Source organism: Aulonocara sp. 'chitande type north' Nkhata Bay, linkage group LG2 (genome assembly GCF_057382095.1).
Source record: "Aulonocara sp. 'chitande type north' Nkhata Bay isolate Kocher_YH1m ecotype deep benthic linkage group LG2, A_spYH_male_GT1.1, whole genome shotgun sequence".
NCBI lineage: Eukaryota > Metazoa > Chordata > Actinopteri > Cichliformes > Cichlidae > Aulonocara > Aulonocara sp. 'chitande type north' Nkhata Bay.
Genome location: NC_141345.1, coordinates 1711919 through 1731877, shown reverse-complemented (window position 1 = coordinate 1731877; position 19959 = coordinate 1711919). Strand labels below are relative to the sequence as shown.

The 19959-nt window shown below is 39.2% G+C and overlaps 1 protein-coding gene across 8 annotated transcripts in view; it reads right to left on the bottom strand.

Annotated features, from left to right (window-relative positions):
* diaph2 (diaphanous-related formin 2) overlaps positions 1 to 19959 on the bottom strand; it is a 367696-nt gene that overhangs the window by 260495 nt on the left and 87242 nt on the right. For all 8 annotated transcript variants that reach the window (XM_086301138.1, XM_086301187.1, XM_086301178.1 and 5 more), the window contains one exon: positions 5201 to 5340. In XM_086301138.1, coding sequence (XP_086157264.1) covers positions 5201 to 5340 — 140 coding nt within the window. The remainder of the gene's footprint in view (positions 1 to 5200; positions 5341 to 19959) is intronic.

Genomic DNA, 19959 nt, shown 5'->3' with positions numbered 1-19959 from the left:
AAATGCATTCTCTAATGAAATAAATTATTCTGAAACAACAGAAGGCCACAGTGCGTTTTACCTTCAGGTTTCTACTAAACACTTATGTCATTTGCAGTTTTATTCCTCCTTGATGAGTAAACTTTTCGGAGAACCTGAGGGTGACTGAGCGTGGTCGACTCTCACTGCCAAGAAAATGACCACTCTGGAAAATTTTTACTAAAGGAAGATGATAAAACTAGATCATCACGGCAGAGAATTAAATTGCTATTTTTCTATTATTCCACAAAGTTGGATGGAAAGAAATAATGCTTAATCCGCAAAGTTCAGAGTCTGTCTCATGTCCCGAGCTAACTCATCTCCCTGAACTTAAGCAGGGACAGCTGTTTTTTCTGCTACGTTAAAAAAAAAAAAATCAAATTGACAAGAAGTCTGATTAAGCTTACAAAAGACTATCGAGGATAACAAAGTGGATACAGAGGATTAATTATGGATGATTCACTGCCATATTTCCACATCAAAAATGACAAGAGTTGAAACAGTTATTCATCTCTGTGAAGAATCTATGTCTGACAGAGCTATCTCATTGATGTCTACTGTGTCTGAATTCTCACACAAGAATCATTCATCAGTGCAGTGCTGTGTTAACTCATAGCAGTCTTATCGAGGGCCACTATTCACACTTTGTACTTGTGCCAGACGAGATTTCAGGCCTACGCTGTCGAGGGGGGATACACAACCTGTGAGCTGTTTAGATGCTCACATTTGTTTCAATAGCCACAACAGCAGAAGGACAGATGGATATGCTTCTGGGTGCTGGCGTTAATTGGCCGTTGTACATGAAGCAAACAGAAAAGGCCGAGGGAGTAAGACTCAGGCATATAGAGTCCCAGTTAGTGCTATTACATTTAAACTTTTATGCCAAGGGAGCAGCTTTTTTGACACCTTATAATTGACTTTGTGTGAGTTTTTGCCAGAAATGTAAAATGTAAACAAGCTCAAGTATATTGATATATTTTTGCAGGTGAAATTTGACAAAATGTTTCAAAATATATATGAAATAGTAGACATAGATTAAGCAGTAATGTTTAATGGTTTTTGACCATAAAGTATATGCAGAGCACCGAGATGTCCTTGGCAGAGATGTCAGTGTTTCTTAGTGTGTTGTTCATTGCTTAATCATGCTGGGCAGTAGGACAGACAGCCAACAGGATGAGCAACTTTATGTCAGCAGGCATTGCAACTCCCCAGCCCATAAAAAGCCCATTACTACCGTTCCATGCAACCACAAGCATTCACCAGGGAAAAGCTGGTGAAACTGATTCAGACTCAAAAACACCCAGTGTGGCAGAGCAGCAAGATCATCACAACAACCCACACCCTGAGTATACAGACACAGAGAGAAGCTCTAGTGTCAGCAAATGTCTCCCGCCTCCACAAAAAGAGCCCGCAAGAAAATGCTCTAGATCAAATGTTCGACTTGTACCGTGAAGATTTCACATAATGAAAAGTTAGGAGCCCGGTTCAATTTTGGTTAAATATGTCTTAGGGATCTGAGGGCCAGCAGATCTAATATGGAGGTAGCTGTAGGGATTCAGCAAAGTCACAGTGTAATGCCGAAGGCAAGACTGAGAGAAGTAAAAAGCCTGGACAGTGAAAATGTGCTTTTGTGCTGATAACCACTTAAACCCCTCTCCTCTTTTCTATTTAAAAGTATATTAATAGAGCAGCAGTTAGGATTAGGTCATGAACACTGAAACTACCAGATGCAAAAAATCTAAACATATGAAAGAAGACTGTACTGGCAAATTTTAAAAAAGTGTCAGTCGACTGCTATATTAATAATGTAGAACTATCTCAATCATATCAATGTCTCCGCATGTGGTAAAGCAGACAAAGAAGCAGTGACATGAGTGGGAAAAGTTGGGTTGAAACGCGGCAGGATTTCTTTCCTCTCTAAATGAGAAAATAACGGGGTGGTAATTTTCTGTAAGTTGGCATCTCTCTTCACATCAGTGGATTACGAAATTAATGAAAAGTGGCTAGTCAATCTGACATTTCTAAATTAAGAAGCAAGTATCCAAATGACAAAATTAAAAGGGGGAGAATGAAGTAGAGGATAAATAATTAGCTGGGGAAATTTTGACAGAAAGAGAAGTGGAAAACATGGCAGTTGAAGAAAAAGAGAGTGGAAACAGAGAAGGCACTGGATGCTCCAGGCAATGCCATCTGTGGGTGGATCTGCAAAGGCTGCATGCCACACACCTGTGTGGGACTGCCTGGGAGATAAGGCCCTCAGCACAATGGCCCTGTGGCCACCTGTGCTGCCAAACAGGTGCGCAGCCTAGCCAATTAAACTATTAGACAAACACAGGCCTCTGGGAGCAAATTAGCAGCCTCCCCAAACATCAGAGGAAAAACAAAAAGCAATAGTAAGCACTGACAGTGAAGAACAACTACACTTTGATGGGGAGACTTCTATCTCGTTTTTGCATTTGTATTTATGTTAAAAGAGACAAAGTTTGGGTCGGTTTGTTGTCATTTAAAATGATCATTTATCTGTCATAAATGCAAAATGACGTTTGAAATTTACAGGAAGTAAGTAAGGAGACAGACTGGGAGGCATTTGCCTCACAGAAAGTCTTTTTGTTTCTTTATTTTTCAGTTTCTTATACACCAATATTTGCTTTAAGTTCGTCAATGATTGGTGACATGCCATTGACAATGATGAATTAATTACTTTTAATTGCGGTATCAATCCCTACACTGAAACAGCTCATGTTCCTCTCATGTTCAAAACATTCAAAGATTAAACTATTAGCAGATGATTTAAGTAATTATAAAAGGCTCAAATATGTTATTGAGGCTACGTTATCTCAAATGACAACAAAAAACACCATAAAAATTACCTAGTTGGTCACCAGTTGTTTTTATTTCGAGCCTTCTTAAAAAAAAGGGCTAATATCAAACGTTCTCCTCATTTTCATTTTGGCTCCTTTATGGTTATCAGCACGCTTGCTTGCCCAGAGCTCAGGATCAGAGGAGGAGATGCTGCACCATTGATGTTTGAGATCACAACGCTGAGTACAACACTGAGTATGGGCTGGATAAGTGGGATCTGCCACAACCAATTTAGTGGTTGTGGGAGCTCTTAATTCATATTTATATTTGAGAGGTACAAAAAAGAAGTAAATCTAAACAACAACAAAAAAGCTTTTTCTATCAGGCATGGCCTAAATACTGACATGCACTCCCTACTTTGGGCGTAAAAGATGCTAAAAAGATGCAAACATTGAAGACGTCGAGGCAGATGGATGCCTGTGGAACAAATGGTGACCATTTCAAAAACACAACAACACAGTTTGCTTTTAAATGCGAAAAGATAATCTGGATTGTTGACACTTTCCCAGAGTTTTTGTGAAGCAATACATTTTTGTTGTATTCCTTTCTGTTTGTACTGTTTAGTTGTACTGTGAAGTACAAGTACCATATATAAATAACAGTTAAATAATTTATTAAAATACACATATTTAAAAGCAGTCAAGTGCATCATTATTCTGAGGTGCAACTAAAAATCAAGCATGAACAGACTTCATGGTTATTTCCATTATATGCTAACATACAATCAAACTATACCAAAGGTTACATTAACATAGTGTGAGTGAAATGCAGAGTTCCTGTGTGTTGTGATCCATAACAATTAAGTACATATTAATTAGAGGAAACCTTATTCATGCTTCAAGAGTAAAATAATAAGAGCTGTAAAGACAGGCAGGGGACAACACTTGCACAGTCCTGCCCAGAATCACCATCCAAAGATGGGTCCCTGGGTAGGTCTAGTCATCCGTGGGAGGCAAGTTTTTCATAAAGCACGGGTCACTCATAAGCTGGTCAAAGGTTCAGCCGTTTTAAAAACACCCACAGGGCAAGCCTGGCCTCAGTTAGAACCCCTAGGCACCAGTTGGCCTTTCTAAGTGGAAAGGCTGACTCCCTACAGCTTGCTGCAGATTTCGGGCAGCGACTCCACAGAATGCAATCACTCTAGGGATAATTACTTAGCTATTAATTCATGTCGTTACATATTATATAAGGACTTGCATTTGTTTTAAGCTCAAACGGTTATATGTTAGTACATGACAGTGTGCATGTGTCACATAATCATTTTAGCCACCTGAATATTCTTGTGCTTAAAAATTCAAATGCATTTCAGGTGAATTCTTTAATCTCACAAGTTTGATGTGGAAGAAGAGAATTGCTGTCAATGTGTCCATTTCTGTATATAACTGGCTGTATTGAGCAGCTGTTGTGCACAATTTGAGCAATAGCATGTAACTATATTGCCTTTGCTTTCAAACTGGTTAATGCAGGGATGGAGCAGTAATGCCAGTAGTAGCACACAGATTAGATAAAAGCTCCTCTGAGGCTATGCTGCCAGGTCTGTTCTCTGTATGCAGGGTCAACATAAAAATGCTTCCACTTATACAGTGACCATTTACTTGCACCACTCATTGATTCACATTAGGAAACGGCTCCTGAACAGTGGGATGATAAATAATTTAGGCAATCTGCTGTCACTAAGCCTAAGTGTGTATTGCACCAGTGAGACTAAATTATGATTGAAGATCTCGTTTACAGGAGAGATGGTAGAATTCAGTTACCTACTATAGAAATGGCTAGGGGGGAAAGCCTTGTAACAAATGACCCAAAAGAAAAGCAAACAAGTGATACAGGTTCACACAGGATTAAAGAAAAAGTCCCCTTTTATGTTTGTTTTTGTTTGCTAAGAAGCAATTATTATAGCCAGATGTGCTCATTAGCAAAAGCTTGCTTTTTGAGATCAAAATCAGGAGTTTCCAATAACGAAACAAACTGGACTACAAATGCACAGACTGTGTGGGAAAATACAGGAAGTAAAATAGAAAGAACAGAAGAATAAGATCTTAAAAACCACACGATGAATGAACTACATGAGTTAAAATGATGCTTTTAAAGATCTATATGTTTTTTTTATATAAGGACTAGAGGGAAAACTGTGGAGTAATGTGTGGGGACAGTAATAGCTAAAATCATCAGAACAGCAATCCTTCACAGCAAAAATGTGTTTCCAATAATAAAAACTCTTTTAGAAATGTTTTTTGTGGGGGTGGGGTTCCTTATCATTCAGATTTTTGCCCGGGAACAAGACAGTTGGCAGAATGTGACAAAAGCTTCATTTACTAACCTGACGGGGTTACTAGTGAGAGACACTCGGAGGGATTCCAGGCAATTGAGCAGCTTTTCTTCTGTGATGCCAGAACGCAGTTCATGGACGTATTCTTGGGAAGAAAGGGTACACTCATGCTTACTGTTCCTCAGTCCACCCTGCAAACAAAGTATCAGTGGGACAGTTATTAGAGATCAGCAGACCATACTATAACTCAACTTTTGGAACAATATCTCCCTAAATACACAGAAGCGAATGAAAAACTGCAGGTGAATAAAACAAAAAGAAGAATTTGTTGGTGTTAATCAAAAATCCCTTTTATCAGTGTGTTGTATGTAGTAATATGAGTGTGTGGGCTTTTTTTTTTACTTTTTACTTTTTCACATTAAAATCTCTTTTCATCTTTTTATTACATGATAATTATAATAATAACATTTGGCTCGGACATCTATGTTTTAGAAGAAGGAGAAGCTGCACCAGCCACTTTCCCTTTCCTAGTCAGCCAAGACTCTAATGATGGACTGTACTGACAGAGAGCCAAAAACAGGCTGCACATGCTCTCTGCAGCCACTCCTGCTTGAAGTAAATGGATTCTTGTGTTTAATCTCCACAGGGATCTGTTGCTACACTGATACTTACACAATGAGATGTGTGTGTGTGTGTGTGTGTGTGTGTGTGTGTGTGTGTATACACATTTTTTTTTTTTTTTTTTTTTTTACAAATTAAATAGTAAAAAAATAAAATAAAATAATAATAATAATTTATTATTATTATTATTATTTTATTTTATTTTTTTACTATTTAATTTGTAAAAATGTGTATACACACACACACACACACACACACACACACACACACACACACACGTAGGAAAATATTTAGTATACACATCCAGAAATGCATACACTATTATATATTGTACATATATTTATTAGTTTCAGGTTGGCCATTCTTGTATTTTGCTCGTTTGTGTTGTTGTGTTTGCACATCTCTGTTGCTTGTGGGGCTCGCACACAAGAATTTCACTCGCATGTGCTGTGCCAGTGTGCCTGCACATGTGATGTGACAATAAAAAGTGATTTGATTTGATTTGATTTGAGACTATTGGCATCTATTGGCAGCGATACACACATTTTCAGCACAACAGTGAAACACACTGACACTCGCTTTACATTCACTGTCTAAGCACACAGTGGAGTTAACATTGCACTATATATTGGACTACAGCGATCAATGAAAAACTGGACTATAAATGAAAAAGCTCCACATGCAAACTAATTTAATTTACCAATTTCAGTTGTTCTGTTTTCATTGTTAATATGACCAAGGTACCATACAAATCACATGAAGAAACAATGCAGAATGTATGCCTACACCAGACTCGGAGGCAAAATCATATCCGCTGTGTTCATCCCTGGATTGCTGGTTTCCTACAATGTGAGATGTGCTAATAGCCAGTTTGGGAAGTAATAAGCTAACTCATTTATCTAGAGAAAAGAGAAGCTTGCTGATCTCCTGCAATGCACAGTGAACATGAAAGAAGCACATTTTTTGTTGCAAAAACCAGATGCAGTCTAAGAACAGCAAGCTACCGCTGATTCTGAGCTTTCAGTGTAAACTGAGCTCACAGACTGATTGACCGAATAATGGCACAGAATCTCTCATATGTATTAGATTCCGGAAAATGCTAAATCACATTCTGTAAATTACTTGAGTGATTCCTGCCAAAAGCAATTTCATTTCATTACCAGAAGAAATGTAATCACACATCGTAGCTTATATACTGTATCGGCTGTAAGAATATTAATGATGGATCTACAAATTCCAGTTGAAAAAGAAAAGTTTTGGGGGTTTTTTTTTGTTCAAATGCATGAACCATTCTTCTTTTGTACTGTTAATCTCTTATTTTTCTTTAAAAAATAATCAACTCTCCTGTGTGACTCTGTCTTTGTGACTGAAAATATGACTTATCATTAGCTTAAGTATTAAAACTTCTACATACAGGAATCCTAATCGGTAATTATACTCTGGAATCTAAATATTGCAAACATTAACAACCATACGCCTCTTTCCTTAAAAATTCTAAAATGTTGACAGCCAGAGAAAAGCTACAATAGTAACTGTAAGAAGCAAATGATAAAACCACATATATAGAAATGCAAAATGTAATAGATTTTTATTCAATTTGGAGTAGAGAGACAGATACTCCAAACTCTCAACGAGCAAAATGAGAAATACAAACCTTGAAATAGATTTCAAGGTTGAAGCCTGACAGTGATGTAAAACTGTTTCATAGAAATTACATAACAATTACACTTTCCTGGCAGTTAAGGTACTTCAAAGAACATATGTATTTTTAATCCTTGAGTGGTAGAGCTTATGTTTTTGAAATCAGTTCTCAAAGAAAAGTTCATATCATTTATGTCTAACTCGATGAACCTTTAACTCAATAACTCAGTGTGCATCCGCGTGCGCGTGTTGTTAGACTTATAATTGAATGACTCTTTATTAAATTTGATATGCACAGAGTTCAAGTAATTAGCATTTTCAATCACAATGTAATAATCTTCATTGTTTCACTAAAAATATTCAGAAGCCACAGTGTATCCCTAAAAGAGTAGCTGATAAAAAGCACTCTGAATTAATATTGTGATATGAATCAGTTAATTCAGACATGGTAACAAATTATTATTTAGGGACAGCGGTTAGCTGTTTCTACTTTTACTCTTTTAAAAAGCTAAAAAATGAAAAATAACATGGCTTAAGAGAATGACAACAGATGGGGTCCTGACGTGTTCAAACAGGCACAGCAAGAACATACAAACTACTACAATTCACTTCAAATGCAGAACCTTCTGGCTGTGAGGCACCAGTCCAACCACTGTATCACCGAGCTGTGGTTGAGTGTCTGAGTACCTTTTTAATTCCAAATGTTACATTTAGGCTTTTATTTTAGATGAAATAACAATTGATCCATACCAGTTAAGATGTTTATGTCTTGATCTCGACTCTATCTGAAAAGGAACTGGACCGATGAGCTACTAGACATACTGCCTTTACTGGTACGCTTAAGTGTTCATTAATTGAAAATACTTACTTTTCTGATGAGCCTCAAAGATGTATTTTTCTCTATCAAGTAGATAAGAAAAAGACTGGATCTAGAGTATTCATTACCCAATACAGGTGCATACAGATGGTGCATTACCATTAAGTGTCAGATCCAATCATGCTAAGCATGCACAAGCAGCATATAAGCTATTTAAAAGCTACTTCCCCTAAAAAAGTAGAAGAAAAATAATTAGATTTAGATTATCAGAATGAGCATTGTTGAGAGTTGGTGTAATATGCTGTTTATCCCCTGAAAAAGCAGAATCACAGCAGTCAGATAACCAAACCTTTTGTTTCTGTACAGAAGGACAGAGTGTTGAAAACACACTGCTGTCTGCAGCGATTCAGTTTTGACAACAACAAAAGCTAAAGCAGCTCAGTTGGGTAGATAGTGGAGAGGTCATGTCAGAACTTTGCTCAGTAAAGTTTGGAAAATAATGCCTGGTGAGTGTTAAAAATCACATTAGTGCACTTCACCTAAATCTGAAGACCAAATACCCGCAAATTGGCAAAAGCTTGATGTTGGTTGTTGTAGAGCTTGATGAAATGGAAAGGAATGGACTGGCATTTACAAACTGCTTTTCTAGTCTTACTGATCACTGAAAGCATTAAGCCACATTCACCTTTTCACACATTTATACAGCACCCTTGTTTACGCCCTTAAGTTCTTTACCTTTCCTCCATAGGCAATTTGGAATAACAAGCAATACAACTGACCAAAAGTCTTTTTACAGCAGGAGTTAGATAGATTACCCAGAGGATAGTAAGCAAGACCAGATTCAAATTCAGAGGCTTCCAGCTTCACCATATCATGGTTCAGTAACTGAACAGTTTTGATAAGAAACTCTTACAAACTTGAGAAAAAGTTTATTTGACAAATTCAGACTTTCACAGATGTGACATCCTTAAATACCTCCACTTTTGAGCAAAGTAATCAAAGCCATAATAATATAAAAGTTTATCAAAACATTGCAGGAAAAACCACTGCATACTGTTAGAGGGAAAAATATATAAATGTAATGCTGCTTAAACTGGCGTTTTATTTTTGGATACAACTGATTAAGAGACACGATTTGCAGAAAAATACTTCCTCAGCATTGGGCAGTGAGAGTCAAGTGCATCACCCACTTTTTATTAATCTTCTTACCCCTCAATAGTTCCCAGCAAGCATACCGCTATATCCAGAAACACTAGAGCTCTGGTTTCACCACAGGCTCTGACCTCTGGAAACCAAAGACACTGACCATAAACTGTTTTTTCATGACCCTAGCCCAAATCAATAGAATCCTTTGGGATAATATCAACATTACACTCCCATACTGGCAGCAGAGAAACAATCTGAGGAGCAGGAGGGGGGATTACCTGCTGACTACTGGGTAATAGAGTTTTCCTCCCATCAGGTTCTCAAAAAATGGTCAACAGCACAAAACTGTCAAAAACAGTCCGTACAGAAAGGAAGCAATGGAGGGATGGGAGATGGTGTGTGATGCAGCAGTAAGACATGAAAAGTCAAAGAAGCAGGGGGTATGAGGGTGATAAGAAAAACTAGGGAAGAGATACAAAAAGAGAGTACGGGGAGAAAGGGCAGGGCAGAAAGATAGAACAACTCTAGAGGACAGACACAGCCTTTTGACCACAGCCTAGAGCCTCATCTCCTGCCGCTTATTGAATCCCCTATTTGTCGATAACAGTATTTCCTGCCAAAGAAAATAGTGCTGGGAGCAATTACTTCACCGAGCCTGTCAATTTCATTTTGGGGGGTTAGGGGAGCATTGAGGCTCATTCCCTCCTCCTCTATCACCTCTGTCTACCTTTCTGTATGCCACGGGGAGTGACTGAGTGCAGTGCCTTCTATCGAGGGCAGGGCAGGGAGACAATGCCAAGGCGCCTGCACCTCCACATGTCATCTTCACCTGTAATGAGCTTATAACAAGCTGGCAGCTTCTTCAGTGCCCAGTGCTCAACACACTCAGGCAGACTGATAGATACATTATTCAGCTTCTTTGTCAGCTTACTGGAAAACCACATAAGCAGTAACATGTCTCGCCTGGAAGTTAGTGCTAGGAGATAGCTTCCAGGCCAGACATGCCTCTGTCATTCAGTCTGCTGCGCGACCTCTCTATCTTTCTCACACATATGCACATATGCACAACAGGGTTTTGTGTATGGCTCAGAATGGGCCTTTGGGGGTGACGGCATGCGGCAGTAAGCTTGATCATTCTGTACAAAGGCAATGCCTTTGTTACCTTATTTGACAAAAATGATGTCTTTTTCTGGCGTTTCTGATGATTTGATGAACTAAAATATGTATTATGAAATTTCATAAAACATACCATCTACCAAAACAACTTGGGAGAAGTACACATGCTCTTACCTAACTGGAACAGCTGTTATTTAGATAAAAGGACGATGATGGTACAATCACACAAAAACCTTAAGAAAATCATGTTTGGAGACTTCTTCAAATACTACTTCTTTTACTGTTTAGAAAGAAATCGACATACTTACAACATAAGTCTATCGTATACTCTTCATTATTTCCTTTTAACAGCATTATCATCATTTTGTGAACTGATCTTTGGCCCTCATAACCAGGGGTTAGAGCATTCTGACACCTTTGATTAAGGAAGAATTAAATCTGATAGCCACGTTAATACATAATAATATCAAAGCAAGTTCATTTTTCATGTGCTACAGCCTGGAGATTTTGCCAGCTGGTGCCACAGAGATACACACTCAACAAATCAGAAAGTAATGTCACCCCGTGGACGCACCTGCACACGTTAAACACATGCCTGCCATGCGTTCATGCGTGCAGATATCAATAAAGTTGCGGTCATGGTACTTTAGCATCTATCTAGTGCCACAGAAGGGAAGAACATAAATGGAGCTGCTTTTTTTTTTTTTTTGAAGTGACAGGTAATTTCAAATGTAGATTACTTTTCTACAGGCTGGCACACAATCTGTCTGCCAGCTACTGTTACAGTTGGTGCGTTTGAAGACAAACGCTTAATGTGTGATAACCTCCTTGTCAGAAAGAAAGAAAGATTCAAAAGATGCAAGAAGGAAGGACAGGAGAAGAAGATGATTAGTTTGAAATGTGAGGACTTTTCAAAAAGCAAAACTGGATGAAATAAGAATTTAAAGCGTGGATGCAATGTCCAAAATGATAATAGATTTTTAATGATCACTACAAAATAAGTTCACAAAGTAGCCTATGGAGTTCATATTGTCAAATATCTTTGACAAAAACAGATTATCATTCAATTTGTTGCCAAAGATTGTGGGAGTATTTTTTCAATGCAATCTTTACCCCTTACTATTAACCACTCATCGCCCATTCCCATCCAACCACACTCACCCTACTGACACATCATGATGCAGCCATGACCACAAAATAACACAAGACGATGCAAATCAAAGGAATAAATAAAGAGAAACCCACAACAAACCAAGGAGTTACAAAGAATAAAGTAAAGAAAGAATAAATACATATAAATATATCTAATTCCATTTAGCCATTTTGGAAAGTTGAGGGTTTCGCATGATTAACTCTAGCTGAGGATGATTCTAGCTACAAAAGATCCAACAAGATGCATAACAAGTGTTTCACTGACAGGTCATGTGGTGGAAGCCACCTCTGAACCACCAGTGTTTTGGCAGCGGTTATGCCTGGCAATCATAATTTTTCGCTATTATTGAAAACCTGGAGTCATCTAATAGAAGATGTAATACTGAATCAACAGATCAACAGTAAAATTAGTATTTGTCAGCACTGACAGGATGTGCATTGCTTTGCACCAAAACGAGAACACTTCAGAACATTCCCACAAAGAGCGCTTTAAAGTTCCCACAGTAGCAGATAAGCAAAATGTACAACAGGGCGATCGTGGCTCAAGAGTTGGCAGTTCGTCTTGTAATCGGAAAGTCTCGGTCGTTGTGTCCTTGGGCAAGACGCTTCACCTACCGCCTACTGGTGGCAGCCTCGCTTCTGTCAGTCTGCCCCAGGCTACAACTGTAGCTTGCCTCCACCAGTGTGTGACTGGGTGTGTAAAGTGCTTTGGGGGACTAGTAAAAGCGCTATACAAATACAAATACATTTACAATATGGGTGCGTGAGATTATTTTAAAGAAATGCAGAATAACTAGATAGACCTGTGTTACACATTAAGGCTATTCTGAAGTGGACCAGGGCAGGTCTAAATCAAAACATAATAAAGCATATGGTCCCCACTCTAACCTCCAAAAATCAAGACATCAATCACAAAAAACAAAGAAAGAAAGAGAGGAAAAAAACAATTAGTGCTTCTTTATGTCTAATAAATGAAAATTACTAGCACATCCTACTGCTCTATGTAAAAATAATACAATAATAAAGATAGAATCTGAGCAATTAGTGCATATGAAGCAGCACGACAGCTATGTTATAACTTAATTTCCTGTTCATTAGGAGTTGATAAATTAGTTGTATTAGTTATAGAGAAAAGATACCACAAGAATGGATACACAGTCTACCGACAGGTAGAAAAAGTGTCTCATGTCTCACCTTTTTTTCTTATAATATAAACATGACCTATGAATAATGCTGATGACTCAACCGCCAAAGAAAATAAGTTCTAACAAAACAATCGCAAAGTGACCAGTGTGGAAGATTCTGCACTTAATAAATGAGAAATTCAACATTTAACACAATCTAAAGTTTGGCATGTGAGTGTGACAGCAGTCACAGTAAAGGTCAACAGGAACACGGATCAGTTGAGATGCTGGTTGGCTGGACAATGACTTTTCCCTAGCCCTACTTAAAGGACAGAGTTCTGGTGCCGACAGATAAGACATTTCATCTAGCCACCAGGGCGCAGGGCTCCCAGCACAGTGGGGGATTTCCCCCCAGACCATGTGGCCAAGTATTTCATCTCTTCCTCTCATCGTCCATCTACAATTCTGCCTTTTTTTCCTCTTCCCATATTTATTCTTTTCCCTTGCTATCTTACTCCATCCAAAGTCAGGTGTTTTTTGAAACGTGGGTAAAAGCTACAAAGAAATATGTGTTTATCTGTACACACCAGGGGCTTTTCTCCTCTTTTATTTATTTTCACTCTCCATCTTCTGCCTGTTGTGGTCAGAAAACAAAATCAGGCAGCTTTATTCTCCTACGTCTGGGCAACTACAACCTGGTGATAACACGGACACAATTAGGCCTACAACATTCTTTCAATAATCAAGTCAATAGCTTGTCTTTGTGTCTAATATCTTTGTGTCCAGACAAGACAAGTTCACTACAAAACAGTAGCAGACTGAGAAGAAACAGAAAACACAAGAAGAAAAAAGCAACAATGCAGTATTGGGTTGGTTAAAAAAAGCATTGCAGAGTTTATTTATTAAACTCTGGTCTGTGGCCAAGGCATCGAGGTGTTTCTGCATTTCTGTGCTGATCACCACAGTCTAGAGTAGAGCAGGGCGATATGACCAGAAATATTTATCACGATATACATTTGAAAATGTGCGGTAACGATGTAACTGACGATATAATTGACACGAGACAAAATACTTTACAACTCCACAACTTTATTAGTTAAAAAACATCAATGTATTTTCACTTAAACAAGCAGCTGTTTTTGCATTAAAGTTATATAAAATGTAACAGTGCAAAATCCTCGCTGACAGTTTAACCAAAAGGCATTTCCAGTGGAAAGTGGCCAAAATATCCTCAGCACAACCATGTATAATAGCCACAAAACTTAAAAAGAGGTTATACACACACAATACGGTAACATTATGTTGAAGCACAGTGCGTATCACTCCGCGAGGCTCCGCCTACGATAGCCGTAATGCTCCGACAATCCATCGAGCGGTGCGGCTTCGTAGCTTAGCAAAGTCGTACTGAAACATTTGACAGATTTTCCAGCGCCGTGCACATAAAATCGTCTCGAGGTCAGTAAACACAACCAGAGTTCATACATAAGGCACACGGGATTATAAGGGGCTCTGTCGACTTTCAGAAAAATCAAAGGATTGATTTTAAGTGCGCCGTATTTTCCAAACAACACGGTAATAACGACGGCCCGCTAGCATGCGCTACCAAAAATAGTGCTTTGTTGTGTATCTGAGGGACGAAAGCTAAACCAGTTCCACACCACTGAAGCTGCAGCATTTTTACAAACCAGTTCTGGTTCATCGTTTCATTCAACGATCCTCTTTCGCCCTCCTCATTCTGCGTCGCCGCCATGCTTTTTCCGCCATGTGCGTATGTAAACAAAAGCATTTCATTTTCCTATCGTTGCCCAACATTACACCGGTATTACCGTGGTATCATATGGCCCAGCCCTAGTCTAGAGGATGAGCCCACAAAGGCAGAAGCAACAATAACTCCACCCCCTCTTTTTTCCTTTAACACAAAGATGCCCACAATAGTTTGGCAAAGTAATTCAATTACTTATGGTTTGCTGCTTCTATATTTTTATGAGGTAGGGCTTGCTTTCTATGAATACACTGAAAGGTCAGATATAAAAAATGTATATACATTAAACCATTCAACCATAGGGCTGAATACACATTTATATTAGAGCTCTAGAGTTTTTCCATTATTATTAAAGAAAGGACTTTTTTTTATATACGAGCCCTTATTTTCCAAACAAGATGCTCTGATGCTTACAGAAAAACCCTGACATATCTTTAGATATCAGCACACCATATAGGAATAGGCACACGTGAATGAAAGGTTTCTACCAGGAACTATATCACAAATAATAAAATCATTTATCGAAAGCTCTATGTGTGGGGTTTTTGTGGTTTCTGGCGGGGTTTTGTTGCAGGGGAGTTTCTTTGAAGGTGCTGCTGCAACAACAATTATGAAGTTTCCATCCTGTAGCACTTATGTTGCAACCTTTCACCACATAAACTTTGCCAAAGTTAAACTAGAAGTCTTTGGTGTAGGCTAACCTATTTTTGAGACTTCCACCTTGACCTTTGCTATAGTAACAAGGGTGACTGCGATCACCTTTTTAAGTGGCTCACCTCCTTCCTTTGTCTTTCACACTTTTACCCTTCGCTTGACCCACACCAGAGAGCTCAGGTTTTGGAGAAACCACACACAAGTATGTTGATCCTGCTGGCTGTGCTCCTGATACAAACAAGGTGAGGGCGAAAAATAAGCGACGTCAGCAAACTCTGGGCTTTCACCTGAAGCTCAAATTTGACCTGCAATATGACAACTTTCATCTACGGTAACTGAAGCGAAATGTTGCCCAAAAATATTCTGTTGAGGAACGCTGGATTCCTAATCATCACTTGACACCAGGGGGCAAAGCAGTGATCATCAGTTAGACTCAAACCAAAGTGTACTACTGGCTAAATGAAAAGGAAAATCCAGAAGCTACTCATTAAAAGTCTATGCAAATAATAGCAAGCGAGTGAACCACTGTAACCTTTTGAACTGTGGAAACTTGAAGATGAAATTTAAATGTCTGCATGTGAATAAGAAAAAGAAATCAATGAAACACGATCAGGGGGAAAACTCAAGCACAGAGCAATCTTCATATTTAAAGCGAATAAATTACACACTTAAGAGCTCAATTAAAAAATTTGTCAATAAAGGAAAAAATGCGCACATGCCCGATCATGTAATTTTGTATTTTTTGTATTTTTGCAAGAACCATTTACTTACACTTTATACCTTAAACTACTGTCAAAAGAAGATGCCTTGCACACTCCTGTACATACACGTGATGCAACTCTTATACCATACACCATGCTTTGGTCAGATATCATCATATGGATGATATGATGATGATTTAATAGTTTTTAGCTTAATTTCTTTTAAAGTTTAATTACTTTGATTTAAGCTCACACCAGTGTGGTCCTTACTGTCTGTGCAGTCTCCAAATAAATTGTGTTCTTTGTTAACCATTTGAATTGGTGCAAGTAATTGTGAAGGCTGTAACATAACTTCCCCCACTGGGGAATTAGTGGGAAGTTTATGGCTACAGAAACGGGTATGGTTTTGGAGCACCTACATGATCCTCTGTTTTAGGTCCTGGAACCTTAATGTCTGTAACTCCTTCGATCAGAACTTTGGCCTTAGCCTACTGATTTTCTGTAGCTGTACTGTAACAACTTTAACATCCCAATGCACATATATACACAGCCATATGCACAGTGGGCGTTCGTTTCAAAAATGTACCCAAATTTTACTCTGTTAACTTCAGCTCTCTCTCCTTTTTTTTTTTTTAAACACAGCACTGCTTTTTGAATTTTTTTTTATTTATAATTAACTAAAGGCCACTGACGCCACAGTTAATTAATGCCTGACAAGTAGGACCGCTGGAAAGCTTGTAACACAAATTTTGAGCTTTTTTTTTTTGCATGTCTGTGTGTTCTTGTGTGTATGCACACTTACATTAATATGGTTCTGCTCACACAATAGTGTGTGCATGCTTGAGAGCCCGTGTTTGCACACGTACGTTTGTTGGGTTATGTTTGTGTGTGGTGCAGAATATTCCCCTAAGCAGTTCTCCCTGTGCTTTGCAGGGCTCACGCCTGCACTGAATTTCAATGACACTTCTATGAAGATAGGAGCAGATGTCAGCCAGCTCACTGAAAGTCAGGTAGAAGAGAGTGAGAAAAGTAGAGGGAGTAAAATTGAATACATACTAGACAGAGAGGGCAGTCTTAAGTTGCGCATCTACTTGTAGCAGTGTAGTACACGAAAGACGTGATTTCTTTTTACATGAAAAACAAGCAAAATGTGAGAATAAACTCAGTTATCAATATGTTATTTAGTCTTTTCTACATTATCTGGATGATACCAGTTTAAGTTTTCCCATTATTTATCATAATAAGGGAATTGTTTGATGGCTAAAAGAGCATTTGGCTTTGCAGGTTTCTTCCTTTTGGACAATGGCCTCATAGTACCACAAGTGCCACATCTACCAGTCCAAAATACACTCAACAAAAATATAAACGCAACACCTTTGTTACTGCTCCCATTCCCCATGGGATGGACGTAGAGACCTAAAATTCATTCCAGATACACAATATAACCATCCCTCCCAAACAGTGGTCACAAATCAGTCCAAATGTGTGGTAGTGGGCACATCTGCTATATTGAGATAATCCATCCCACCTCACAGGTGTGCCACATCAGGATGCTGATCTGACATCATGAGTAGTGCACAGGTGTACCTCAGACTGCCCACAACAAAAGGCCACCCTGGAATGTGCAGTTTTGTCTCACAGCAAAATGCCACAGATGCCACAAGCAATGAGGAAGCGTGCAATTGGCATGCTGACAGCAGGAATGTCAACCAGATCTGTCGCCCGTGCATTGAATGTTCATTTCTCAACCATAAGCCATCTCCACAGGCGTTTCAGAGAATATGGCAGCACATCCAACCGGCCTCACAACCGCAGACCTCGTGTAACCACACCAGCCCAGGACCTCCACATCCAGCAGGTTCACCTCCAAGATCGTCTGAGACCAGCCACCCAGACAGCTGCTGGAACAATTGGTTTGCACAACCAAACAATTTCTGCACAAACTGTCAGAAACCGTCTCAGGGACGCTCAACTGCATGCCCGTCGTCCTCATCGGGGTCTTGACCTGACTCCAGCTCGTCGCCGTAACAGACTTGTGTGGGCAAATGCTCACATTCAATGGCGTCTGGCACGTTGGAGAGGTGTGCGCTTCACGGATGAATCATGGTTCACATTGTTCAGGGCAGATGGCAGCTGAGAATGTCCCAGTTCTTGCATGGCCAGCATACTCACCGGACATGTCACCCATTGAGCATGTTCGGGATGTGCTTGACCGGCGTATACGACAGCGTGTACCAGTTCCCACGAATATCCAACAACCTCGCACAGCCATTGAAGTGGAGTGGACCAACATTCCACAGGCCACAATTGACAATCTGATAGACTCCATGCGACGATGTGTTGCACTGCATGAGGCAAATGGTGGTCACACCAGATACTGACCGGTTCTGGGTCCCCAGACCCCCAATAGCGCAAAAAACTGCACATTCCAGGGTGGCCTTTTGTTGTGGGCAGTCTGAGGTACACCTGTGCACTACTCATGATGTCAGATCAGCATCCTGATGTGGCACACCTGTGAGGTGGGATGGATTATCTCAATATAGCAGATGTGCCCACTACCACACATTTGGACTGATTTGTGACCACTGTTTGGGAGGGATGGTTATATTGTGTATCTGGAATGAATTTTAGGTCTCTACGTCCATCCCATGGGGAATGGGAGCAGTAACAAAGGTGTTGCGTTTATATTTTTGTTGAGTGTATAATTAGATACACAATATTTGCATTTCATAAAATCTAAAAATTCTAAATCTGTTTGTGAGTAATGTAAAAACTATTGGAAAAATCTGGAAAAACTGTGACTGGACCTAAACTTGCTAATAAACATTACAGCTAGAAGCTATAGCTTCTGCACAGTTTTACTTGAATTAGCAAGAAATGATGTGCTTGATCCATTTACATTCTCATTGCAATGCATTATATATGCTTGTGAGCTTTTTTCCCTAATCCGCCTAAGTTGTCCAGCTACTGAGCAAATGTTAACAAAAGGTGATGAAATGGATAAAAGACAACTGATGGACTGGGTTTTGTGAGTTGAAATTCCATCAATAAGATCATTACAGAGACTTATGGATTTTTTTCTCCATTAGCTCAAACTAAAAATAAGCCCTTGCAGTGACTCACCCACACTGCTTTCAAGATAATGTACTACACTCCAACCACTCACCAATCAATTCAAGGTCAGCAGGTGGCTCAATATTGTCCCAAAAGTTTCCCGAAAGCACGAAGACGCGGGGTATTTTGCATGTAGATGAGGTGGACAAAGTGGACAAATTTCCACAGTTACATAAAGTGTCAAATAATGACAGGAAGAAAAAACCTTGAAAGATGCAATAAGCCTTCTTGTCATTTGTTTCCCACTCATGTGCTCCCACTGTTGTGGCGGATGGGGTTAACAACTGAGCAGTTAAGCAGCTAAAGTCACACAGGATCTAATTTAGGTTTTCACTGTTGTCTCTGCTGCATTGATTGCAATGTGAAGGCCTAATGAACTCTGTACTTTGTGCTCTTGTATCTAGCTCTGGGACCTCGGGTGTGAAGCCAAGAGCTGCAACTACTGACTAAAAGTTTGGAAAAGGACTACAAAAAAAGTCTGAAGGAAGAGAAACAACGCTGACACTATTAATAAATGAGAAGGAGCACTGATGCTGGTTTCCAATGTGTGACCTGTTTAACACACCTCTGTCCTTTTTCGATATCCTCTCCATAAGGGACTAATCTCGATAAATCATACATAGGACAAGCACAATATGGGGGCAAAAGGTCCACGTTAGTGTGATATTCATCTTTTCTCCAATGCTTTCCGAAGAGATTCAGCTGAATAACAACCCCAGTTCTAAGAATAAACAACACTTCAATTACCTTTTGTTCACTTCAAAAGTTGCAAGAGATTATGTGTGTAGACACAACGTGAGGCAACAGATCGTCAGCAAAACATTCATCCGGAGAGAGAAGTGGGTTTAAGGTGTCTAGCCATTATGAGGATGCATGACTAAGCCTGAAAGCTAATAGAGAGCTACAAAGCAAGCAATAAGAACCAGACAAGCCACAGAGCATTGTTTTACCTCACATGATTT